Raw genomic sequence first — 27976 nt, 5'->3', positions numbered from 1 at the left:
GTTTGTGCATGGTCAAAATGATCTGAATTTTAACTGAAAAACTTAAAATGAAAAGTGAAACCTATTGATTGTAAGTTGACTTAGTATATACATTGAGATTTAGGGACAATGCGTGCCGTTTTATGCTAAAATACTGAAATGTTTTTTTTTTATATTAAACACAACTATTTTTATGTATTTTATAAAAAATGTACGTATTTTAGAAAATACATTGTTTTTGTAAATAAAAATATGAGACACTTTTCAATTAAGTTTTTTTAATTAAATTATATGATTACAAATTAAATTCTCATCATAATAACATTTTGAGTAAAAAACGGACTTTATAATAAAAAATGTAAATTTAATACATAAAATGGTTGTGTACTCTAATTCTCTTTTTAGATAAAAAAAATTGTAAATAAAAATAAGAGGTATTAATACATTTAAATTAATTTAATATATATTAAAATTATTGTGTATTCTATTCTCTATTTAAACATATTTTTTAACATCTAAAGTAGTTATTTTTTAAATAAAAAATTTTAAATTACATAATTGTCATGTTGTTCTTACAAGTTATGTTTTATCATTTATTAACAAATTTTAATTACAAATGATATTGTCATCAAAACATTCTGAGTAAAAAAAAGAATGACTATAATGAAAAAAAAAGGTACATTTTATGTATTTTATAAAACTTATTGTGTATTCTATTCTCTTTTTGGATAAAATAATTGTAAATAAAAATATGAAACACTTTGGAATTAAAATCAAATAAAATATAAATTATATTATAAAAATATTTATTAATATATATTAAATATTGTATATTCTTATCTCTTTTTAGATATTTTTTTAAATTAATATGAGGCATTATATTATCTTTTTTATTATTATCTTTATATTATCTTTTCTATTATCTTTTTAGATTTAAAAATGTACATTAAAATATGAGACACTTTTCAATGAAAATAAAATTAACATGATTACAAATGATTACATCATCAAAACATTTTGAGGAAAAAAGAGAACTGGCTTTGATTTCAATTTAATGTATTTTTTTTTAAACTTATTTTGTATTCTATTGTCTTTTTAGATACAATAATTGTAAACAAAAATATGAAACACTTTTGGATTAAAATCAAATAAAATTTAAATTAATTATTTTGCTAAATTATTTATTTTTTGAGTAATTTTTTTTATAATTATAAAAATATCATTTTAATATATTTAAAAAATTATATAATCTATTTTTTTTAGATTTTTAAAAATATATGTATTATTATAGGTATTAATAAATAATAATATATATACATATACAGGGGTTGGACAATGAAACTGAAACACTGGCCAATATAGTGTTGGAGGTTTCATGGCTATATTTATGCAGCCTGGTGGCCAGTCTTTACTGATCGCACATTCCACCAATAAGAGCAGAGTGTGAAGGTTGACTTTGTGGACCCAATAGCTCAAACATTGTACCCTGAAGGTGGTGCCGTGTATTAGGATGATAATGCACCAATACACACAGCAAGACTGGTGACAAGAGTGATTTGATGAACATGAAAGTAAAGTTAAACATCTCCCATGGCCTGCACAGTCTCCCATGGTGTTTTCATACACCAACATCACATAGCGACCTGGCCACTGTTCTGCGAAAGGAATGGCTCAAAATCCTTCTGGCTACTGTGCAGGACTTGTATTTGTCATTCCCAAGATGAAATAATGCTGTATTGGCTGCAAAAGGAGGCCAAACGGCATACTAATTGTGGTCTAAACCCAGGTGTTTCAGTTTCACTGTCCAACCCCTGTATATCATAACATTTTGACTAAAAATAATTATCTTTAAAATTAAAAACAAAATAAAAATGTCAGTTTTATATATATCATAAAAATATTGTGTATTCTATTTTTTTTTTTTTTAATAAAAAATAAGTTAAAAGCTCTGTTCCCAGAAGTCCCTGCACAATCCATCTCATTTGTTCACATTTTATTTCAGTTTATTTAAATTTAGTTACATATATGTTTCAAATTGTTTGGTTAATATTTATTGCACTGTTCTAGTACTGCATGTTTTGTTTTGACATGCTTATAGTAATTATCAGTATATTTTAAGGTCCAAAATCAGATTTGGTAGGTTGATTCATATTATCACTTATAATTATGAACTGTAAAATATACACACACCACAGTGCCTCCACAATGCCTGAAACTTAAGGCTCATATTTGACATCACCATATCACCATGCTGTTTTAGCATAAATTACACAGGTTTTTTATAGTCCATAAAAGAAAATAAGAACGATCACTTGCGAAGTACTTGACATGTCACAGCACCACTCGTGTAAGACGCTAATGGAAGTCTTGAGTACATAAACGGCCGTGCTTTAAGCCCGGCCCACATCGACGGCAACGGTTCACGAACAATAGCAATTTCTGCTCTCAGAGTGACATGGTTCACCCAACTGTTAAAAAACTTTAAAAGCCCATGATATAGTAGCAAGTGGCACAACTTAACTGTGAACGTAATTGCAGCTTTTGAGCTAAAGGTCTAACCTGTGAGATTAACCCTCTGATCCAGGCCAATTTCAACTCATGATTCACACAGCACGGTGTTTGAAGTAAATAAAATGGTGAAAATGAAACCTTTGAACTTTTAATCTTGTCTCTACACCCCTGTTTTCGGCTTACAGCTGTTTGTCTGGACAGGGAATATGTCAACGAGGGCTTTTCCTCCGTTTCTCACATACAGTAATAACACTATCTGCCACCAAAAATAATGACTAGCAGCAGGCAGCCGAATACATCCATTTGATTAAATGTTCTATTTATTATACATCCATCACGGCAGCAAAAAAACGTGTAAATGTACATCAAAGAGAACAAATGATCCATCTGCATAATAATAATAATAAGATAAACATAAAAACACCAAGCAAATGTGGCAGCACAAGAACTTGTCAAATCACTCTCTCAATTTAGGACAACAGCGCCTTCTGTCGGTGTGTAATTGAAGCCCGGGATGAGAGACGGCACAATACTGTCTGCAACATGTCATTCATTCGACCTTCTCTTCAATTCATAATTCATATCATGAGAATTAAATAGATCAATGAAATCATGCAGTTACAGGAATTCAAATCAAAATACTCTATATATTACTTTTTAGTCACATTTCATCCAAAACACTTACAAAACTCCTGAATAAACATTTCTTGATAATTTACCTGTGTCATTTAAGATGTTCATGCCCTTTTTTCTTAAGTTGAAAACAAATTAAGGTTTTTGAGGAAAACATTACAGGATTTTTCTCCATATAGTGGACTTGGGGATCAGCTGCAGTTTCAATGCAGCTTCAAAAGGCTCTACACAATCCCAGCCGAGGAATAAGGTTTTTTTTTTTTATTATAAAAAAGAATTATAATAATAAATAAATAAATGATATACTTTGTTAAAGGAGTCATTGGATGCACAGTTCACTTTTTAATGTTGTTTAAACATTAATGTGTGTTGGCAGTGTACGTACACATCTACCCTATAATGATACAAATCAATGCAGTGGTTTTTAATAAATCTGTAAAAATAATATCCCCCTTTTCAAATCGAGCCATTCTCAGATGCCTGTCATTGTGGCGTCACACTGACAGAGGCTGCTCCCACGATAGTTGATTGACATGAGCGTCTTACCTCAGATCAGCTGTAACAGTCCGCCCTCTTTGTTTCGATGCTGGAGCAGAGATGTAAGTTAGACAAGAATATCTCCGATTGAGCGATTGAGTTGTGTTGTGTGTTGTGTTGCTGGATGTAATAATGAACATAGTGGCCGTCATTTACTCCCGACATCTGAGCCGCTGAAGATACAGTGGATTATGTTTGTTTGTGAAGGAAATGCGCCTCCCAATTTACATAAATGCGTCTATGTTCACGCAAATCATTCGTGATCCAGCTTCACCTACAGAAGAAGTGAGTATAAGGTTTTTTTATGAATCTCTGCAATCACCTTTCCTAATAAGGTGCTAGTTAGCGAGTTTCGCGGCTAAACGCGCCAAATGTGGCTAAAGTAAACAATCTCTCAAGCAGCTCGTCACTCCACAGAGAGAAGAGGGGGGCGGGGCGAGCAGAGCTCATTTGCATTTAAAGGAACAATCCCTCAGAATCAGTTCTTGAAGTGGGCCGGTACACACCGGTACGCAGTACCAGCACTTCTGTATTTTAGCCTTTTGCGTACTGGCACTTTTTCGTGCGTACTGGCACTTCTGTCACCCGATCTCATGATAGTGCATGGGGTCGATGCATATAATATGCACACGAAAACTGCGTATTATATGCACGTCAAACACATGCATATCAAATGCAAGCCAAAGTCAATTTCAGCCTATGAATAACATGCCAAATAGAAACAGAAAATTGTGCTATTTATTGTGCTATTTTCTTGAGACCTCAGAGCTCATTTGCATTTAAAGGAGCGATCCCTCACAATGGGATGATTTTTGCAGAGCTGATTTTGGCAAGGTAAAAAGGGTGTTGTCTTACACAACCATTGAGAATTTCAACCAAAGTATATTATAGACTTTTCATTAAGACCCTAAAGAATCATATCAACTTGTAGAAAATGGGCATCTGATGACCCCTTTAAACTGTATAACCAAAAATGCACGTCCATGACTTACGTAAACAAGTTCACGCGTGGTTAGTTCTTAGCTCGTCTGTGTATTTTGGTTCAAAAATGTAGGGGAGGGTGAAAAGCTTCATTTTCTCATTTTCTCCTGCAACTTCAAAATCGTCCGACATCGTTCTTTGACCTTTTTTTGTAAAGGGCGTTTGACTTTCTTTGCATGTTTGCTTTGTAAACACAGAGACGGTATTTCCAGCTACGTCATGCGTGATCTTTTTAATGTGATTACGTAATGCGTGAAGTCCAGCTAGTGCAAGATGAGCATTTGTGGTTAAAAAGATAAGACCCTTACACCATGTCCTAACTACATGCGACACGACAAGCAATTTGGCTGTTCACGCAAGAAGCGACACGACAGTGCAGTAAGAATCACTCACATATCACAGCCATTCAGAAGTGCACTGCACTCACAAGTTTGTAATCTAATTCATAAATATTAAACCTTTTTAACATTATTAAAACTACTAGTGACAGGCACCATATTAGAAATCTCTAATATGAATAAAGGCACCGTAGAGTCCTTTCAAGGTGCAATTTGGACTTTCAACCTGTTGGTCTCCATGAAGTCCACTATATAAAAAAAGGGAATGGTTTCCTCAAAAACCTTAATTTTTTTTGGACTGAGGAAAAAAGACATGAACATCTTGGATGACATGGGGGTGAGTAAATTATTAGGAAGTTTTAATTCTGAAATGAACTAATCCTTTAATTCTACTAAGGGGATGAAAACTGAACTTTAAAGAAAAACTAAATCAGTAAAAATATATAAAACCTCTTCAAATATTTGTTGCAACTTAGCTGGTGATTTTTTCTTATTTGTTTGAAATGTATGTGCTATTTTCAGACCAAAACCCCATAAGAGATCACAGCAAAGGAGAGTTCAAGAGAACGGATCACCTTGGACAACAAACGCATGAACAAACACACACAGTGCAGCTCTGTCACTGGTGCTGTGCTTGCTTATGGATTTGCCCCGGGATGTTCCTATGAAAATGAGGAGGACAGGAACGTATCTAATGCCAGGTGATGGATTTCTGTTCTTAATGAAAAAGCTCTCAACCACCAGGTGAATGTGTTGGCTTTATACATCTTCTTTTCGAACCTCATCAAAGGTGGACATCAAAAACCTCATCTTGTTCCTCCTGAGAGCCGTCTGTGATGACTGTGGAGGTACAGAGAGAGAATAAAAGGCTGGGAACGTGTCACTCAAGTCACTGCGAGTTATTATCATTGTTTACTCTTTGAATAGACAAATAGTACAGTGCATTAGACAGGATAGGGATTCTACTGCAGTAGCCTATGTGCTGTATAATGGGGTCCAATGATCACTAGTAAAATGCTTTACAATTTTCCAATTTAAATAGTTTAAATAATTCTAATTTTCACTATAACATTCAACGTGACAAAACGTACTTTTAATTTTTTTTTTCATTATTTAATTTTTATTTTCTCCGTAAGGACAAGACAGTGCATGTACATTTACAGCAAAATAGCTTTGATTATTCTAATTTATTTTATTTTTTGTTTTATTCATAAAATATTTGAAATATTTTATTGTATTTATAGAATATTAGCTATTGGTAAAATTTAGCTGATATTTGCATAATTTGCAATTAAATAAAAATAATTAAAAATGAAATAAAATTTATAAAATAATTTATTATATACTGTATGTATGTTTGTATGTGTGTTTATATATATATATATATATATATATATATATATATATATATATATATGTCATCAATAATATAAATTGCAATTATATTTTTAAAAATTATATCAGGATAACTTAATACATTTAAAAAAAAATAATGTAAGAAAAACAAAAAAAATATGTTCATAAATTCATTTTGTTTATAAAAACATATATTTTCTACTTATTATTAAAATAGATTAAATAATTGTGTTACATATAATTCATTGTAAGGACATGAAAATACATGTACATTTACAGTAAAATAGTTTTGATTATTCCAACTTTTTTATTTTATTTATAAAATATTATGAATATTTTATTTTATTTGTAAAAAATTAGCTATAAGTAAAATATATCTGTTATTTACATAATTAGCATTTTTCTAATTTAATAAATATAATTAAAAATGACTAAAATTGATCAAATAATTTACTTTTTATATTATTAATTTACATGTTTTTAATTGAAAAGTGCCTTGTACTTTTTATTCATAAAGAACATATGTTTTCTACTTACTATTAAAATGGATTAAATAATTGTGTTAAATATAATAATTTGTAAGGACATGAAAATACATTTACAGTAAAATTGTTTTGATTATTCTAATTTATTTTATTTATATAAAATATTTTGAATATTTTATTTTATTTGTAGAATATTAGCTCTAAGTAAAATATTTCTGTTTTTTTTTTTGCATAATTAGCATTTTGTAATTAAATAAAAATAATTCAAAATTAAATAAAATAATTTACTTTATATATATATATATATATATATATATATGTCATCATATTATATTTTTTAAATTGTATCAGAATAACTTTATACATAAAAAAAATTAATATAAGAAAAAATTTATGTTCATAAATTCATTTTGTTCATAAAACATATTTTCTACTTATTATTTAAATAGATTAAATAATTGTGTTACATATAATTCATTGTAAGGACATGAAAATACATGTACATTTACAGTAATATTGTTTTGATTATTCAAATTTATTTTATTTTATTTAGAAAATATTTTGAATATTTTATTTTATTTGTAGAATATTAGCTCTAAGTAAAATATATCTGCTTTTTTTTTGCATAATTAGCATTTTTGTAATTAAAAAAAGATTAATAAAATTGATAAAATTTACTTTTTTTTTTCATTGTAAGAACATGACAATACTTGCACATTACAGTAAAATATTTTTGATAATTCTAATTTATTTGATTTTATTTATAAAATATTTATAATATTTTATTGTATTTGTAGGATATTATATAATTGAATAAAAATTCATTAAAAATGAATATCATTTTGAGGGAAAAAATGGCTCACTGGAAAAATATTTTAAAATATGTTAAATTTAAATTATAATTAAATTTTGAATTCCATATTTCTGTTTTGGACCTTACTTACCTGCAGGTGTTTGATTATATAGTGTATCATGTGTGTGTGTGTTGTGTTCAAGTACGCTTGTGTATAAATGTGCATTTACCCGGGGTCTCTGCTATCGGCTCTGTGCTGGAGGGAGGCGGGAAGCTGAAAGAGCGTGTGGCCTTAAAGGAAACGTCATTGTGACAACTGACGCTCTGCGCTCGCTTACGGCACTCAATGGTCAAACGACTGCAACAGTCTTTATGACAGCTCACCCCACACACTGAAAAACACACAGGAGGATCACCATGCCACATTTACACAAGAAAAAGACAGAGTTATGGGCTACATTTGGTTTCATACCTTTGCACTTGCATCGCTGTTTGTAAAATCCCCATATCTGCAAGAATTAGCATACATAGATAAATCAAAATAAAACATGGAACATTTTTAAAATGCATTTTGGGTGCTTTTGTTTAGCTCATTATATAGTAAACTGAAAAATATAGTAAAATTTGTGAAATATATATTTTTTATTATATATGTCTATACAAGGATTTCTTGATGAATAGAATTTGAAATGTTGTGTAACATTATAAATGTCTTTACTGTCACTTTTGATCAATTTAATGCATCTTTACTAAGAATAGTTTTAATTTAAGTATTGAAATATTAAATTAAAAATAAAGCATTAACCCCAAAAAAATTTTTTACAGAGTTTTTAATTTAGCTTTCTACAAAATGAAAATATGTTTATTGTTTAATTGCATAAATTTTGTCTATATTTTATTTATCAAACATTTTGAATAATTTATTTGTAGAATATTAACTATAAGTAAAATATATCTGTTGTTTGCATAATACACACACACACATCATCATGATAACAATATAAATTATTATATTTTTATATTATTCATTTACATTTTTTAATTGAAAAGTGCCTTGTACATTTTATTTATAAATAAACATATATTTTCCACATACTATTAAAACAGATTAAAATAATTGTGTTAAATATAATTAATTTGATTATTCTAATATATTGTATTTATAAAAGATATAAAATATCTTTAGAATATTAACTATAAGTATATCTGATATTTGCATAATTAGCATTTTGTAATTGAATAAAAGTAATTAAAAATGAATAAAATTGATAAAATAATTTTATTTTATCAATTTTATTCATTTTTAATTACTTTTTATTCAATTACAAAATGCTAATTATGCAAATATGCAAATAGACTAATAAACTACTAATACTAATTTATATTATTAATATTAAATATTAAATATTACATTATTAACATTGAAATATTAAATTAAAAATTAACCCCAAACTTTCGAGTTAATATAGTATATTTAATTTAGCTTTCTACAAAATTAAAATAGAATTTGTTTATTGTTTAGTTGCATAAATGTCTTCATCTTTACATTTGAAAAAAAAACTTATTAATGAAAAAAAAAAAACATAGGCTGAGTGTTCCTTTAACTTAATGGAAAAAAGCTTGTCAAAAACGGTTCAACAAAAACACTGTAGAAAAAGGAAAACAGGTTCTCTGCTGGGGTGGATCTTGACAGGAAATTAGAAAATAGGAAGTGGTTACTATCTACACCCAACTACCAACTGTGAACATAACAACATCTTTCCCACAGACACACCCTTAAACACAACCCCGCTGCACTCGCGCCACAAAAACGCACAAGCACCATAAACCTCTGACAGCAAAGACAAATATGAACGAATGCAAGCCGTAAACACGTTCTGTCTTACGAGCGATAATAAAATAGGCATTATGTGCTTTTTGAAATAAATACAGATCTGGATGTCTGTTTCTCATGATGCTAAAAAGATCTTATTTCATCTCATGTGTGGGTTGCCATCACGTCAGAGATGAAGATAAAGAGTTCGAGCCCCAAATAAATCATGTACTCACCAAACGAGAGCAGTGCTGACAAAATGAAGGCTTGACGCTGCTTGTCTCTGTAAACGTGTGAACAAAACCCATCTTGCAGTTCTGTAAGGAGCTCGCCTTTGTGAAGTACTCAATCATCTCCTCACGACTAATTTTACAATCCCTGCGAGTGAAAATGAAAAAGAGAAAGATGGGACCTTTACTGTACTGTAGACTTTGACAAATGAGGGAAAATAATTACTCCAGATAAACTGGACAGATGTCTTGATAAACCCACTGGTTTTGGTCCAGTTCGTCAAACTTGCCGAGGTAAGGAAAATTTTTCCTGATGATCTCAAACTCTTCTTGGGAAATGTAGCCATCGCCATCAGTGTCAAAATTTTGGAACACTGACTGAAAGCAAGACATTTTACAATTAGTTCTCCTTAGTTCCACCACAAGATAAATTCCTACACATCTTTCTGGGACTATTGTCCAATTTATGCATTATTATTATATTATATTATTTATTATTACATTCAAAAACGCACAAAACTGCTGCTGGGGTGTAAAAAATCCTTGCATCCATGCTCTTTGGATGCAGGATTATTTTATTACATCAAAATACTCATAAATCCAAGGCGCACAAGTAGTGTGAAAAAATATATTCACATGGCTTTAAGGTTTTAAAACAAAATGTGCACAAATGTGATGTTTTTAAAATTTTAAAGTCATGCGAAAAAAGGCTTTTTATATTTTTTTACACTACTTGAGTGCCTTGGATTTATAAGTATTTTTGGTGTTTATTATTGTTTGTTGTTCAGCACAATGTCATAATTATAAAATATGATATTTCTTTTAATCAACCAGTCTGTAAACCAAAAAAAAAAAAACATAACTTACATGCTTCAGTAATGAAAACATTTCCAAACAAAAAGCAGAATCAAGTAGAAAAAAAACAGAATTTCTTTTTGTTTTAGAACAAAACGGTTGAGTGAATGATTCAACGACTCACTCACTCATAATGTCAGTTACTTTGTTTTGCTTTTGAATAAATCAGTGTTTTTTAAATGCATCAGATGAGTGAATGATTCAAAGTCTCACTCATAAGGTCAGTCACTTTTCATTTTTTTAACAAATCAGTGATTTTGAACAAGTTGGTTGAGTGAAAGATTTAATGACTCACTCTAAGGTCAGTCACTTGTTCATTCCTGATTAAGTTTTAGGAGTCATCAGTGAATGATTCAATGTATCACTCATATGGTCAGTCAGTTGTTTAACTCTTAAATGAATCAATGGTTTTGAACAAATCGGTTAAGTGAAAAATTTAATGACTCACTCATAAGGTCAGTCACTTGTTTCATTCTTGATTCAATTAGTTTTTTTTTTTTTTTTTGAACAAATCAGTTGAGTGAATGATTCAGTGTCTCACTCATAAGGTCAAACAATTGTTTAACTCCTGAATGAAGAAGTGTGTTTGAAAAGTCAATCAACTGTTTCATTTTTTTAAAATGAATCAGTGATTTTGAACAAATCGGTAGAGTGAATGATTCTGTGTCTCACTAATAGGATCAGTCACTTGTTTTGTTTTTGAATAAATCAGTGTTTTCTAAATTAATTGTTGGAATGAAAGATTTAATGACTTGCTCATAAGGTCAGCCACTGGTTTCAATCCTGATTCAATGAGTTACTTTGAACAAATCAGTTAAGTGATTGATTAAATGTCTCACTCATAAGGTCAGTCAATTGCTTAACTCCTAAATGAATCAGTGTGTCTGAAAGGTCAGTCACTTGTTTCATTTAAAAAAAAAAAAATCACTGTTTTTGAAGAAATCGATTAAGTGAACGACTCAATGTCTAACTTGTTCAGTCACTTGTTTCATTCCTGATTCATTGAGGGTTTTTTTAATGGATCAGTTGAGTGAATGATTCGGTTTTGCACATATAAGGTCAATCAGCCTTATATGTATAATTAACTCCTGAATGAATCAATGTGTTTGAAAGGTCAGTCACTTTTTTATGAATCAGTGTTTTTGAACAAATTGATTAAGTGAAAGTGAAAGATTGAGTGAAAGATTTAATGACTCACTCATGAGGCCAGTCACTTGTTTCATTCCTGATTCAATGAGTTTTTCAAAACAAATCAGTTGAGTGACTGATTCAGTGTCTCACTCATAAGGTCAATCAATTGTTTAACTCCTGAATAAATCAGACTGTGTGAAAGGTCAGTCACTTGTTTAATTAAAAAAAATGATCAGCGTTTGAACAAATCAACTGAGTGAATGATTCAATGTCTCACTCATAAGGTCAGTCAAGTGTCATTTTTTGCACAAATCAATGTTTTTGAACAAATTAGTTGAGTGAAAGATTCAATGACTCACTTATAAGGTCAGTCACTTTCATTCCTGATTCAAATAGGTTTTCTGAACAAATCGGTTGAGTGAATGATTCAATGTCTCACTCATAAGGTCAGTCAATTGGTAAACTCCTGAATTAATCTGTGTGTCTGAAAGGTCAGTCACTTGTTTCATTTAAAAAAAGAATTAATCACTGTTTTTGAAGAAATCGATTAAGTGAATGACTCAATGTCACTCATAAGGTCAGTCGCTTGTTTAATTTTTTAAATGAATCAATGTTTTTGAACAAACCGGTTGTTTTTTCAAAACAAATCAGTTGAGTGACTGATTCAATGTCTCACTCATAAGGTCAATCAATTGTTTAACTCCTGAATAAATCAGCGTGTTTGAAAGGTCAGTCACTTGTTACATTTTTTTAAAAAATGATCAGCGTTTTGAACAAATCAGCTGAGTGAATGATTCATGTCTCACTCATAACGTCAGTCACTTGTTTCATTTTTTGAACAAATCAATGTTTTTGAACAAATTGTTTGAGTGAAAGATTTAATGACTCACTTATAAGGTCAGTCACTTTCATTCCTGATTTAAACAGGTTTTTTGAACAAATCGGTTGAGTAAATGATTGAGTGTTGCACTTATAATGAACAAATCAGTGTGTTTAAAAAAAGGCCAGTAACTTGTTTTAATTTGTTTTTTAAATGAATCAGTGTTTTTGAACACATCAAATGAGAGAATGATTCAATGTATCTCCCTTATAAGGTCAGTCACTTATTTCATTTTTTTAATGAATTCATGTATAAGAACAAATCGGTTGAGTGAATGACTCAGAGTCTCACTCATAAGGTCAGTCAATTGTTTAACTCCTGAATGATTCAGTGTGTTTGAAAGATCAGGCATTTGTTTAATTTTTTCGAACGAATCAGTGTTTTTTAACCATTTGGTTCAGTGAAAGATTCAATGACTCACCCATAAGGTCAGTCACTTGTTTTATTCCTAAATGAATCAGTTTTTAAATGGATTGGTTAAGTGAATGATTCAGTGACTCACTCATAAGGCCAGTCACTTTTTTTTTTTTTTTGAATAAATCAGTGTTTTTTAAGTGAATTGCTGGAGTGATAGGTTTATTGACTCAATTATAAGGTCAGCCACTTGTTTGATTCCTGGTTTAATTTTTTAATTTTTTTTTTTAACTAAACAGCTGAGTGAACGATTCCGTGTCTCACTCATAAGGCCAGTCAGTTGTTTAACTCCTGAATGAATCAGTGTGTCTGAAAAGTCAGTCACTTTTTTTTTTTTTTTAAATGAATCAGTGTTTTTGAACACATCGATTGAGTGAATGATTCAATGTCTCACTCATAAGATCAGTCACTTGTTTCATTTTTTGAATCAATCAATGTTTTTGAACAAATCTGTTGAGTGAATGATTCAGTGTCTCACTCATAAGGTTTCATTCACTTGTTTAATTCCTGATTCAATTTTTTTTTTTTTTAACAAATTGGTTTGATTGAATGATTCAGTGTCTCACTCATAAGGTCAGTCATTTGTTTAACTCCTGAATGTGTTTGAAAGAATCAAATGAGTGAATGATTCACTGACTCACTCCTAAAGAAATTCACTTGCTGCTATCTGCTTGTGTGAGAATGTAACCAACAAAATGACTCACTGAAAAATCCCCACCACTAATACACAAACTGACAGTCTGTCTAGAACATGCAAGCGATATCTGACTGTTGTGAGGCAAATAGCTCATTATTGCATTTATTTTGTGATAATGACTAGCTCAGTTCACTTTATCCCTTACATATCCCTAAAATATAACAAATAATTTATTTAAAAACCAAATAATTATTCAGAAAAATGATAAATGAAACTGAAAGTAGTGCAGGTCACATACCTCCACCATTTTTTCTATGTGCTTGTTGATGATGGCTGGGTCTGCTTTGGGTTTGACTGAAGATGCCCATCGTTCTATTAGAGGAGACTGTGACTTTGAGCTGGAAGTCTAAGAGGCGAGAAATCAATGGCGCATTCACTTAGCAAGTGAAAATAAGGCACAAGTAGATATGGATAAATGACTGCTGTCCATTGGTTGAACAGAATAATTATAGAGTAGTGGTTCAGTCTCCCAGCTGCAACTCCATGTAAGTGGATTATGCAAGCAACATGGGAAAATTAATCTGTCAAATTGTGTCATGAGTGGTTGTAATTGGTGGTTTCTACCTCATGGTGGCCACTGATTTGCTATCTGAGCAGTTGTTATGTCGGTGGGGTGACTCACTGATAGTTTAATACTGCGAGGCTCCCTCTGTAGAGACAGCTGATATATCTCATCCTCTGAATGGTACTGGTCCAAAGACACCTGGACAGGAACAGAATAAATGTAAATTATGAACAATAATTTCAAATAAGTTTCAGTGAAAGATTTCAGCTCACTGAAAATGGTTATATTTTAAAGGAATATTTTACAAAAAAAAAAAAGTATATATATATATACAGGTCATTGACGTTGTTGTGTACACATAAATTCATATTCAAATTGAAAATTAAGTAATTTTAGTCATTGCGATGAATTGACCATAGCCTTAAAAAATGTCAAGTGGTGGGACCATGATTTATATTAAAATTAATTTATTTCCATAACATGCTTAACATAACATTTTTTTCAGATGTTCTCAGCAATTAAAGTGTTTAGAAACAAAGTTGCATTTATTTTGAGTTTTTGTAAATAATGGTCTCATATTTTTGTTTTATAATTTCAGAGTTGCCTTCTTAAATGTAGTTAGCTGACAAATTTTTCCTGTAAATTGCATGAAACTGATAAAAATATAAAAATACCATTCACTTAAGCATGCTGTAGCAGTGATTCATATTTCCACCACAGAAATGGCATATTTTATTTTTATTTTAATACAGTTATTCCTATTATTGGTCGCACCACATGATGAGTGGTCGCTCCAAATGACGCAAAGGCCTTATATATATATATAAAAAATCTATTTAAAGAGAAAAGTGCAGCACATGGCATTAACTAGTTATTTCTGAACTTTGCCTAATCTTGGCTGCTCAACTGACCCTTCGCCGGGAGTTTGATTAACAGGCGATCTTACCAATCATAATGCCGAATACCCCATTTTGTCTGACAAACAAACCAGACAGAGTATAGATTAAAGTCGGTGGACCTGAACTTAAGAAGTGGTGTTTCTGGATCTTTTGTTTCATCTCGGTGGAAACAAGATACCTTCTGATGTTCATTCATGTTTATTTCGTGCTATAACTAGTAAAGATAAAAAGATACACTATGGTGATCTGTCAGGACACGTTAAAGAGCCACAAAACAGTATTTGTTGTTTGAATTTCTTAAAAAAATGTCAAAATTTGAACACATGGACTTCATACCAAAAGTAACCAGCTCTGTCTTGTATGTTGGCACGTTGTCAGTGTCCTATTTGCTCCAGGATGTATTTTTCACTGCATGAGAATATGATGTGTGGCATAAAAGTGACATGGTTTATCGGACGTAGCAACAGTAATTAAGCGGGGCAGATCTTTGCGAAGGCTCAATTTAGAGTAGTGGGAGGTTGCTGGCTCAGATTCTGAGATCACAGCATGAACATCTTTCTTACAGTAGAAAATGAAATCTGGAGTTTGTGCTTGACTGCAGGGTCAAAATTAACGTATCTGGTAATCTGGTAAAACAGATTAAAATAGTTATTAATAAATAAATAATAAATTACTAATAAATATATTATTACCAAAATAAAATTATATGCTCTAAATTAATATTTTGCATTTTTTTTCTCATATTGTACAAATTGCATAAAAATCTATTCCAAATGATATTTAATAAAGTATTTAATGTATATAAACTATCAATTGAATATAAAAGCACAAAAACTGCCAATCTGGGACATGTATCTATAATAGAAGACACTCAAGCTAGTGGTCGCACCACATGATATTTCAAATTCAGTCAAAATCTACAAGCACACAATTGGCTACAGAAATAAAACAAGCTAGCTTCTCACAAAAGGTCACTATGAAAAACTGCCAATCTGGGACATGTATCTATAATTGAAGACACTCAAGCTAGTGGTCGCACCACATGATATTTCAAATTCAGTCAAATTCTACAAGCACACAATTGGCTACAGAAATAAAACAAGCTAGCTTCCCACAAAAGGTCACTATGAAATTTATAATAAAAATAAATACTTGTAGAAATAACTTAATTAACTTTTTTTAGGTCATACCACATGATATCCAAATGTGGTAACTATATACCAGCTGTTAAAAAGGTTTTTTTTTTCAAAGTTTAAAAGAGAGTTACAAACCTGCTTGATGCTTCCATGGGTCATTGACAAATTGCTAAATGATGCAAAGTCCTATCTTTGAATGGATTTTAACATAAATTTCCAAAATGGTAGTTTCTTGATGGTCGCACCACATGACATTTTGACACTTTGAATAACAAAACAATTTAAATTAACTAATCTTTTTTGAAAAGTTAAAGTGGGTCCATACATAGGAGAGGTACTTCATATACATGGCATCTTTTTAATGCATTTAAACTAATTTGTAACTGAAAAAATGCAATCGGACAGAAAATGTTGGTGTCACGTCATTGACCCATATATACTTTAAAATATATTTTTACTTTCTATTCATCAAAGAATCCCCAAAAAAATGGGGGAAAAAATCATTTTGATTACAACAAACCCATCCCATAATAGACTTACTATAAGCAGATTCAGCAGGTCTGAATTGGCTTCTATACTGGGTGGAGTGCTTTGAATGAGCGCCAGCTCTTCCAGGATGGCGTACAATTGATGGGTCTTGGTTAGGTTGACCCTAGTCTTCTCGGGGTCAAACCAATCAGGCAGGGCCACATGGACGGCAATCAGATCCTTCAGATGCACTCCAAGGATGGGAAAACGGAATCCCGAACATTCCGAGAAACGCTGACGATAGCGACTGTAGTTTCCAGAGGAGGTGACAAGCTCCACCAATCCATCAAACACCTGATTAAACGCAAAGGAGAACATCAGATAGGATAAAGCCTGGCGCAGCCGAAATATGAGGGAAAGGGAATTTAAACTGTTAGTACACTGCATAAGATATTCCTGCTCATGTTTGGTTGCCTGATAACAGAGCACTTGACTAGAGTATTGATATTTCTGTGCAATCTGGCAGAGAGTATGAAAATGGCACTCAATCCACCTACTGAAAAGTGGACTTTAAGAATCTTATCTCTCAAAGCCAGAGTTGGAGTGTTACAGCTGTTTGTTTTTCTTGCCAGTATTGGAGGTGTGTTTACAAAGCAGCTCTCTGGCAGTCCTCACCTTGCGCGTCTCGCTGCCGATGAGCGCCTGCGTATCCTTGAGTCTAGCAATGGAGCTATTGCTAAGCCCTCCCACTACAGCCATCAGTGTGTTGAAGTTCTGCAGCTGCAGTAGCCTCTGTACACACACAGACAGTACATTAAATATATGTGTACAAACCTTCTTTTTTTTTAGGTTTAAATTAGATTCTGAATCCCCAGATCTTCAATGTGGCCTGAGACTTTTGAACCCCGCCGTAAACAGATTACATGTCTTTAAATATAAGCGAGCGAGCGAGTTGGATTAACCTGGGCCACTTTGATGAATTCACTGATGACAGTGGCTCTCTGCTGAGCTGTAGGCTTACTGAGAACCATGATCTGGATCCATTGGGATACACTGTTAAACAGAGTAATGAAACGCTCCAGAATGGGATTATCCACCGTGCAGCCGTGCATCACGAAACTGTGGTAGTCCTGGAACTGAGGGGGAACAGATTTTTCATTTGCAGTAGGAACTCAGACTCAAGATCATGCTATTACGAGCACAAACACGCATAATCCTGCATCTATAAATTAAGAGACTTACCAGAATTTTGCAAAATGATTTGTACTCCATGTATGTTAGGTGTTCAGCCAGGGTGGAAGCATCCAGGTGGTCAAAAAGAAGGGAGGTCTTGCGTTTCTTCTGGACAGTTTCATCCAGTTGACGTCGCCATTCGTAAGACGGACTACAGGCAAAACAAACAAGACATTGTGTTTCTGTTCCTTGTCCAGTATGCCTAAATACCATGTACACTGCTTTTGGATTACATTGATTTGTACTGTTTTTTAATACAAGCAGATTTACTTTAACTTCAATAAAAAAAAAATTAAAACTAAGTTTGATATATACTAACGGGTCAATGGCATTAGATCTAGATCTATTTAAGTATTAAAAGACATTAAAAAATCATACAATATTTTGCCATCAGTATTTAAGCATATTAAATTGTTAAATAATAATTAAATGAAAAATAATGAGTATATATGTAATGATTTCTGAAGGATCATGTGACACTTAAGACTGGAGAAATGGCTGGAGTAATTTCTGGTGAACATTCAGGTTTGCATAGTAGGAATAAATTTAAATATATTTCAAAATATATTAGAATACAGTCACTACCAGTCAAAAGTTTGTGAACAGTAAGATTTTTAAAGATGTTTTTAAAGAAGACTCTTCTGCTCACCAAGCCTGCATTCATTTGATCCAAAGTACAGTAAAAATGGTAAAATTTGTAAAATATTTTTACAATTTAAAATAACTGTTTCTATTTGAATATATTTTTAAAAATAATTTATTTCTGTGATTTCAAAGCTGAATTTTTAGCATCATTTCTCCAGTCACATGATCCTTCAGAAATCATTCTAATATTATGATTTGCTGCTCAAAAACTTTTATTATTATTATTATTATTATTATTATTATTATTATTATTGTTGAAAACAGATGAGTAGAATTTTTTCAGGTTTCTTAGATGAATAGAAAGTTAGAAAGTTCAAAAGAACAGCATTTATCTGAAATAAAAATCTTTTGTAACATTAGAAATGTCTTTACCATCACTATTGATCAATTTAAAGCATCCTTGATAATTATTTATTATTAAAATTTAATTTTATTATTATTATTATTATATAAAAAAATATAAAAAACTATATATTATATATAAAAAATAAAATAAAATAAAATAAAATAAAATAAAATAAAATAAAAATTATACCGACTCAAATCTTTTAAATGGTATAGTGTGTAATGTTACTAAATCTTTTTATTTCAGATAAATGCTGATCTCTGGATCTTTCTAGTCATCAAAGAATCCTGAAAAAAAATGTATTCAACTCTTTTAAATATTCATATTAATAATAATAATAAATGTTTCTTGAACAGCAAATCAGCATATTAGAATGATTTCTGAAGGATCATGTGACACTGAAGACTGGAGTAATGATGCTAAAAATGTAGCTTTGATCACAGAAATAAATTACATTTTTAAATATATTCAAATAGAAAGCAGTTATTTTAAATAGTAAAAATATTTCACAATATTACTGCTTTTGCTGTATTTTGGATAAAATAAATGCAGGCTTGGTGTGCAGAAGAGAATAACAATAAAAATCGTACTGTTCAAAAACATTTGACTGGCAGTGTATATATGAAACCACAAATGAAAAAGTACAAGAACTTGGTATGTTTGTTTTTACCCAGACTTTTCCATCATCTTTGACATTCTTATTTGTCATTGACCTAAGAACTGCCAACTGTTTGAGTATCTCAGACATGTGGCTTGTTTGTGATGTTCAGTACACTATCCCTCCACATTCTCCTGCCCTCCGTATCAAAGGAGCAGCGGTTTGGGTGAGCTCTCTGCCCCTGTGACTCACATGCTGTCTATGTCGATGAGCAGACTACGCCTCACATCTCCATTCTGCTCCAGTCGTTCTTTCAGACCGCGGATCTGCTCAGCCAGTGCGGGGTTCAGGTCAAACTCAGCTGGGAACTCAGATATCCAGTACCTGACAGAGAAAGAGAGACGGAAGACGGAGAGAGCTATGACACAGTGTAGCTGTGCATGAAATAGGTCTAGGCAAGACATCAGGAGGACGAGAATTTCTGGTGAATAGTCTTGCCTCAACTGCTTTATGTGAATTCACAATACACCCCTGTGATAAAAGCCAGCTGCCTTATGACAAAGAACATCCACATCTCTACAAGAAATATGCACTGCATGGCCAGATAGTATGTGGACACCACAGCCATAGATGCTTTTGAGCGTGAAATAAGTCTGCATAAATGCATACATTTCAAAACCATTAGCATTAACAGTGAGTTCTCCTTAAGGGGGCGTTCACACATAACATGTTTTCTGCTTTCCACTGTTTTTTTAATGCTAATAGGCACTAGATGGACGTCTTTGAATGTTGTGCTGTCTCTCTCTGAATGTCTTTTGCAGTGTCTCACTTTGACACTTTGACAATGGCGCCTTAGGGAATTTGGAAGCTGTTAGTCTTCACACAGAACACATTTTGTGATTAAAAACAAGAAAGGCAGGACAGTGGAATGAACTTGCTTTAACTTAAGCAACACGTTTTTATATCGCAGTTCATAAGCAAGCTGTAAAAGTCAATATCACTGTGGCGAGCACAGCATGCAATGTTTAAATAATGGTTTGACTTTTTGGACCATTAAACGTGCTTTTCCCTCTGGTTTTAGACCTAAAATCTGAATCTAAAAGACTTTAGATACTGAATACCAGGGGCATTTCCTCTGAGAAGGAAAAGGGAGGCAGTGCCTGCTCAAAATATTGGATTAGAAAAATATTCATAGTACAGAAATAAAACAGAATATAACATTGAAAAGTGTATAAATCTCTTGCTTTTCTGAAGAAATATTGTCGTACGGCAACACCAGCAAAGTTACAGCGAGAGTCCGCATCTCTCTCGCCTCCCCTGAGCCCACTGAGTTTTAACAGACCCCCTAAAGCTTGCGGTGAGTTTGTTGGGGGGGTAATTGAGAGGAGGCAATGCCTCCATTGTAATATGATTGGATGTGACTGGCTATGATCAGCTGTGATTGGTTCATGCAATAAATCCCGCCTTTTGTGTTAGACAGATTTAGATATAACCATTTTTACATCAAAATAAAACTTGAAATGGCATGAAAACATGATCTGTGGGAATTTTTAGCTTGGTGAAATTTAAAGTAAATCTCTGTGTCTGTGACCAGTATTTGATGACTGATGATCCAAAAAAAAAAAAAGAAATAGTTGAAAGTTAACTATTAAAAACAATAGCTGAACACAAGTTCACAAATAAAATATAACTGTTACTGCCTTGAGTTATTATTTTGGAATAAATGTAAAATGCTTAAAAACATCAACCTGATGAGTTTCATACTTGGCTTTAATAAATAGAAAATTGATTACATTGTTAATGTAAAAATATAAAATATAAATATAGCTACAAGTAGCGATTACCAGGGTTCAAGCGCTTTAAAGTAAATACGCACAAAATACATTATGTACCAAGCCTGTAACCACCAAATCAATGATTTTATAAAAGCATTTTTGGCAAATCCAGGAAATTTACCATGGAAATATTATGCTTTTTTTAACGTTTATGACTGGTATAGCGCTAGCTGTGGTCCGATCCCTTTAAAACTTTGCATGCTTGTTTAGAATCACCTGTCACATGTGCTCAGCAGATTTCATGACATTGAAAGTAGTTGTTTTACATCTTCTCAATAATTTAACAAACTATTTGATTGACAGCAGTGGTTGCCTACGCAAAGTTGTCTGGAATGAGGAGTTATACGTATGATACGAATAGCGTGTATACGTGCGGGAAAAACCGCACAACGTAAGATCGTTTATGCCCTTGAAAAATGTGACCCCCCCCCCCAAAGTCCAACAGACCCACCATATTTTGTTCTGATCGGCCTTCTTTAACCTTATCTAAAAATTGCTCAAGATTCATTGGCCAATGGCGGCCATGTTTTTTGAGATACGTAAATGTCCTTGTGGACACTTGTGGCACTTCGGGCCAAAACCGTGCACCCTGATTTTCATGCTGGGAGTTGCAGAGTTATAGCCATTTATATATGTTTTTCCCCTCTTATAGTGCCATCAAGTGGCCAAGTACTGCGATTTTTTTCCTGTGACCTCAGATTGAGCTCTTACATAAGTGTTCTAAGTTTGGCGAAGATATCTCATTCTGTTAGTCATTCTACTTAAAGTGTTTTTAATCACACCCCTTTCGAACGTTTTGGCGTCCCTTTGTGAAGGTGAGTCGAAAGTTCGAAGGTCAAAACTTTTTTTGATAACTATTGATATTCAGTCATCAGAGAATCTTTCTGCACTGGTTTGGTTCCAACTGATGGACTAGTTCGCAAAAGTTTTTTTTTTTTTTTCAAATGCAAAATACCTGAAAATTAAAAAAAAAATTGATGAAATCTGAGGCTTTGTCTGGCATGAAAATTGATGAAATCTGAGGCTTTGTCTGGCATGAGCCAAGGATTCCACTGACATAAGACACTTAAGCCTGCAACTGACGGTTTATGAGAAATGAGCGATTTCGTAGTTTTGAACGTTGTAGCGCCCCCGTGAGGCTGACTGGGGTGAGCCTTGGTCACGTTGTCAACAGTGTGAGTCCTACCATCCCTCCAAGTTTCACATTTCTACAACTTACGATTTGGTCTGCACGATCAGTTTTACGTGGAGATCGTGACCATTCTAACAATTACAAAAATTGCGCTTGGACTACAAAAAAAAAAAATGCCTAGGACTATATATGTGCATTGGCTGGTCTGGCCTGAAATAAAAGCTTTTTTAATGCTACACAACATTTATAAAATAGTTTTTGAACTATGTTATTTAAACAGTTTTTGGTTACCAACATTCTTCCAAATATCTTCTTTTGTGTTCAACAAAAGAAAGAAATTCATACAGGTTTAGAACGACACGAGGATAAGAAGATTATAATAGAATTGGCATTTTTGGGTGAACTATCCCTGCAAAAGTAAGTGTGGCAAGCAGTTTTTGAGATTTAAGGATTTCCCATTCAGGTAGATATGACTTGGTCTCAGATGACCAAAATAGGCTTTAAGAGAGACTTTGTTCTAATCTAGAGTTTCGTAACACAGGGTTAAAAGCAGTGCTAACCTCTTCGTGAAACATTGCTTTTAAAGCAGGGTTTAAAAACATGATAACCCAAGGTTAAGACTCGCATGAAAAGCCCATTTAAAGCCCTTCGGAGGTGTACTGTGATAGTGGAAGAGAAAAGGTAGGTGCCACTCTGTTAAAAACTTTGTATATGATGATTTACAGCTGTATACTGTACTTGATTTCATGCACTTGTTAGTAAGTTTATCTGAAATAGTTGAACCTTGAGTGTCTTCAAGCTTTTAGCCATGTAGTATATGTACAGTTATTACTTTAAATAAAAATAGGTGAAATGGGTTTTTAACCTACTTGACAAGGTGACAAATTTGAGACTGGCGATTTGCAGAACAATCCTGTTCCTGAGACCTGTAATACTGTCAAGGTAGTTCCACTTCATTACTATTATCGGCTGTTAGGAGAGTGACGGAAACAGTTTGTGATGCTGTCAGCCCACTCTATAAATGACAAACCCCACCCATGACCGAAAATACTAAGTGCTAAATGTCTAAGCATAAAAGCCGGCCTGTCATCTCCCGAAACTAAATGTACAAAGACTTGTATTTCTTTTCTAGTATTTGACATTAATGCTGTTTTTTTAAAAAAATACAGAGTTCTGAGAAAGTATAATGTGACAGGTCTGCTGAAGAAGGATACTTGTGCAGGAGTTTCTTAGCTAGGTCACTTGATGACAGGTACCACGGATGCATGGTGAGAAACATCCGCACAAGAGACGGCTCCTTCAGGACACCTTCATTGTCTGTGAGGAAGACAGAAAACCAGACAGACATTTGCAGATTAATTAACATGAACCTATTAGCCTATGGTTTTCATTTATTACTCAGCTTGAGAATTTCTGCTGTGATAAAAACAGTATTTTTTGAGGGAGAAAAAAGAAAATATACTATAATATCAACTTTGGACAATTTGGTTGAAGTTAGCTTAAAAAAGTTATTGTCTTTACCACATTAAAGGGGACATCGGATGCAAAATTCACTTTTACATAGTGTTTGCATATACAGTTGAGGTCAAAAGTTTACATAAACTTTGCAGAATCTGCAAAATGTCAATTATTTTACCAAAATAAGAGGGATCATACAAAGTATGTGCTATTTTTTATTTATTACTGACCTGAATAAGATATTTCACTTAAAAGACATATGTAGTCCACAAATAAAAATAGTTGAATTTATAAAAATTACCCTGTTCAAATGTTTACATATGCTTGATTCTTAATACTGTGATATTACCTGAACGATTGACAGCTGCGTTTTTTGTTTAGTGATAGTTGTTCATGAGTCCCTTGTTTGTCCTGAACAGTTAAACGGCTTGCTGTTCTTCAGAAAAAATCCTACAGGTCCCACAAATTCTTTGGTTTTTCAGCATTTTTGTGTATTTCCAACAATGACTGTATGATTTTGAGATCCATCTTTTCACACTGAAGACAACTGAGGGACTCAAATGCAACTATTACAGAAGGTTCAAATGCTCACTGATGCTCCAGAAGGAAAAAGCATGTATTAAGGGCCGGGGGTGAAAACTTTTGAAGAGAATGAAGATGTGCACACTTTTCTTATTTTGCCTAAATATCATATTTTTTTCATTTAGTACTGCCCTTCAGAAACTAAAGAAGATACTTACATGTTTTCCAGAAGACAAAATAAGTTAATTTACCCTGATCTTCAAAAAGTTTTCACCCCCCAGCTCTTAATGCGTTGTGTTTCCTTCTGAAGCATCAGTGAGCGTTCGAACCTTCTGCAGTAGTCGAGCATCATCAAAAGATGAATCTCAAAACCATACAGTCATTGTTAGAAAGGGTTCAATTACACAAAATTGCTGAAAAACCAAAGAATGTGTGGGACCTGAAGGATTTTTCTGAAGAACAAAAGGCAATTTAACTGTTTAGGACAATCATGGATTATTCAGGTAACAACACAGTATTAAGAATCAAGTGTATGTAAACTTTTAAACAATGTCATTTTTATAAATTCAACTATTATTTTCTCTTGTGGACTATATGTAAACATCTTTTACGTGAAATATCTTATTCAGGTCAGTAATAAATTAAAAATAACATGCATTTTGTATGATCCCTCTTATTTTAGTAAAATAATTAAATTTTGCAGATTCTGCAAGGTGTATGTAAACTTTTGACTACAATTGTAAATGTGTCTTAAGCAGTGTGTGGACACAACCACCCTACAATAATAAAAAAAATCCATTCACTCCTTTTTTAATCTCCAAAAAAAACCCTAAACAGTCTTAATTATCAAACTGTTTTGACATCATACTGCTCAGGCCCACCCACAACCGCTGACGGACTGTCCCGTATTAGCATATTTCAGCCCTCACCCAGTTGTACGTTGCCATTTTCTCACGCTCGAGCAGCTGTAGCAACAACAATTTCTCAAAGGCAATGCAGGTGTTTTGTAGTTGGATGTAAAAGTGAACATAAGAGTCTCCATTTTCTCCCTACATCAAAGCCACTGAGGACGCAGTGGATTAGTTTTTGAGGTAACGCGCCACAGAATACACAAAAAACGGAAGACAGGGGTGGGGTGAGCAGTAGCTTGTTATCATTTAAAAAGATATGCACTGAAACAAGTTTCTGTGAATGGAGCAGTTTTCGACAAGGTGAAAAGGTGTTGTTTTACACGACCATTAAAGGAGAAGTCCACTTCAACAAAGATTCACATATAATGTACTCACCCCCTTGTCATCCAAAATGTTCATGTCTTTCTTTATATGGAGAAAAATGGTAAAATGTTTTCCTCAAAAAACATAATTTCTTTACAACTGAAGAAAAAAAGACATGAACATCTTGGATGACAAGGGGGTGAGTACATTATATGTGAATCTTTGTTTTGGAAGTGGACTTTAAGGAATTTTAATCAAATCATGTTGCAGACATTTCATGAAGACCTTAAACTTGTGGAAAATGGCCACCTGACGTTCCTTTTAAAAATGTGTCAAGTAAAATTGAATAATGATTATTTGAATGGCTTTGCAATGAACGCACTGTGCTAACTGCACATTAGTGAAAACCAGGCTTAAAATGCAACACTCAATTTTATAGTAACTGAAGGTCCCTGCTCCATTACTCTGTCCACCAGGGGGTCGAATTGAGTTTAAAAATCGAAGACCCCTGAGCTAGAGAAATTAACATGATAAACACAGAAGAGGTTTGAAGAATATTAAGAAACAGACACAAATACACACAGCTGAGCAAGCCAGTGTTGTTCCGACTGGCAGATCAGAGTGTTTACACAAGAGAAGGAGGAAGAAAATATGACCACTGACCAAAGGCTTTGATGCAGGCTTCCACCAGCTCATCCACGCTGGCTGACTGATCCGATGAAACGCTTTCCATCCCTTTCTACTTCAGTGTTCTCCACAGCCCCTCCTTTCTCCCCCCCACTTAATTTTCCACTCTTCTCTTTGATCCCTCTCTTTTTCAGTCTGAAAATGAGACAACGCCATGCGAGGCAAAGGAAACAGAATCAATAAAGCGGAGAATGGTTCAGATGTGAGAGGTGTCACTGGTTTTTCATTTTCATCAAAAGCAGACAAATCCTGGTCACACACGGATAATACGACAGACAAGACTCATCCGGAGAAAAACAAGGTGCATAAAGGAAAAAAAAAATAAAAAAATCAAGGATTCACAGGAACTGTTCTCAAACAACAGTAGATGAAAAAAATCTCTAGAAACACTCTCAAAGGAACTTACCCGTTGTATCTGGCATCAGTGGTCAAACAGTGATCACTGATAGTCTTTGAAAACAGAAGTGCTAATGAACGCAGGGCTTTAGTACAGGCTCTCTACCCATGTACTGAAAACCACAGAGGGCCTCACTAGGGTTCATTCTGAGTACAGCTGCTTGTAGACTCAGCTTCCTGTCAGTTGAGAAATTTACATTTGTTGCATTTCCTGTTCATAATGTTTCAACTCGCATTCACAACAACAAGGGGTGGAGGACGAGGTGTGAGAAAAATAAAAAGAGAACAAGAATTTTAGCTACGTCAAAAGTCTTAATCAGTGTTTTCGTACTGGGTTCCAGTAAAAAAAAAAAAAAAAAAAAATCTAAACATCTAAAAATATCTAAGACAAATTTATTCGAGAACCAAAACGGCAAGATATTAAGACTTGTTCAGAGAATATATTTTGATTTATTTTTCTTATCTCACTGGCAAATGTATGAAATATGTGATGAAGAAATACACACACTCACATAATCAAGAAATGTGTGAATTTAGTATTCAAACAAATCATTATAGCTTTTGAAATTTTGCTTTTTAATTAAATGTAACTTTAATTATATAAACAACAACATTATATAATGTATATTTATATTAACAAATACTTCTGTATTTTATAGCATATACATAGCATTTTTAGAGTTTACCCATATATATATATATATATATATGGGTAAAATATGGACAATACCCAGCGACTAGGTTTTTTTGACCCAGCAGTTGGGTCAAAATTCACTATTCAGCTGAGGGTGTGATCAGTGTGAAATTGAAAAGTTGTGTTGGCTCCCCTCAGTGGCCACATAGAGTCACACACTTTAATTTTTTAATTCCTGAAGCTCGAGTTGATGTTAAGACCGAAATGTCAAACAATCTGCTTCATTGAAAATAATATTAACAAAACAAAATTTTTCGACAAAGTTAAAATCCTAAACCTGGTGAAATAAGTAGAAGCTAGTGTTTTTTTTTTTTTTTTTTTACAATTGAACCTAGGATTGTGATTACGTAATAGCTAAATTTCTATTATTATCGATATTATATTCTTTTATGTTATATTTAGCCTGTCTTGAATGCAAGTGTACATTTACATTATATTCAGTGTAAATATAGCAAATTAAAAAAGATGACTAACGTATAGCCAAGAATCAAGTCTCAGTTGATCTAGTTATATATTAAAAAAAACAAAAACAAAAAAAAACAGAAACTAAGGCAAAAATATCGGTTAAGAACGGA

General features: G+C 32.8%; 1 protein-coding gene across 1 annotated transcript; it reads right to left on the bottom strand.

Annotated features, from left to right (window-relative positions):
* Positions 1-1981: 1981 nt before the first annotated feature.
* Positions 1982-26865, bottom strand: rasgrp2 (RAS guanyl releasing protein 2 (calcium and DAG-regulated)). Its single transcript, XM_051093583.1, has 16 exons — positions 26718-26865; positions 26288-26446; positions 23645-23747; positions 23300-23356; positions 19716-19847; positions 17884-18025; positions 17604-17777; positions 17317-17433; positions 16714-16995; positions 14256-14336; positions 13872-13979; positions 9919-10034; positions 9663-9804; positions 8086-8122; positions 7844-8005; positions 1982-5819 (listed from the first exon to the last, which is right to left on the bottom strand). The coding sequence occupies exons 2-16, from the start codon at positions 26355-26357 to the stop codon at positions 5764-5766; spliced, it is 1779 nt and encodes a 592-aa protein (XP_050949540.1). The 5' UTR covers positions 26358-26446; positions 26718-26865; the 3' UTR covers positions 1982-5763.
* Between the last annotated feature and the right edge of the window lie 1111 nt (positions 26866-27976).

This window comes from Labeo rohita, chromosome 21 (genome assembly GCF_022985175.1).
Source record: "Labeo rohita strain BAU-BD-2019 chromosome 21, IGBB_LRoh.1.0, whole genome shotgun sequence".
In the NCBI taxonomy this organism is placed as follows: domain Eukaryota; kingdom Metazoa; phylum Chordata; class Actinopteri; order Cypriniformes; family Cyprinidae; genus Labeo; species Labeo rohita.
Note: the sequence above shows the minus strand (reverse complement) of the source record. Positions and strands in the feature narration are given on the sequence as shown.

Excerpts from the sequence above, each read along its gene's own strand:
- rasgrp2 (XM_051093583.1), bottom strand. The coding sequence starts at position 26,357 with ATGGAAAGCGTTTCATCGGATCAGTCAGCCAGCGTGGATGAGCTGGTG. Across the intron at positions 23,748-26,287 it reads AGCCTGCATCAAAGCCTTTG|ACAATGAAGGTGTCCTGAAG; the intron begins GTCAGTGGTCAT and ends TCTTCCTCACAG. Across the intron at positions 8,123-9,662 it reads GTCAGCACTGCTCTCGTTTG|ATATGGGGATTTTACAAACA; the intron begins GTGAGTACATGA and ends TAATTCTTGCAG.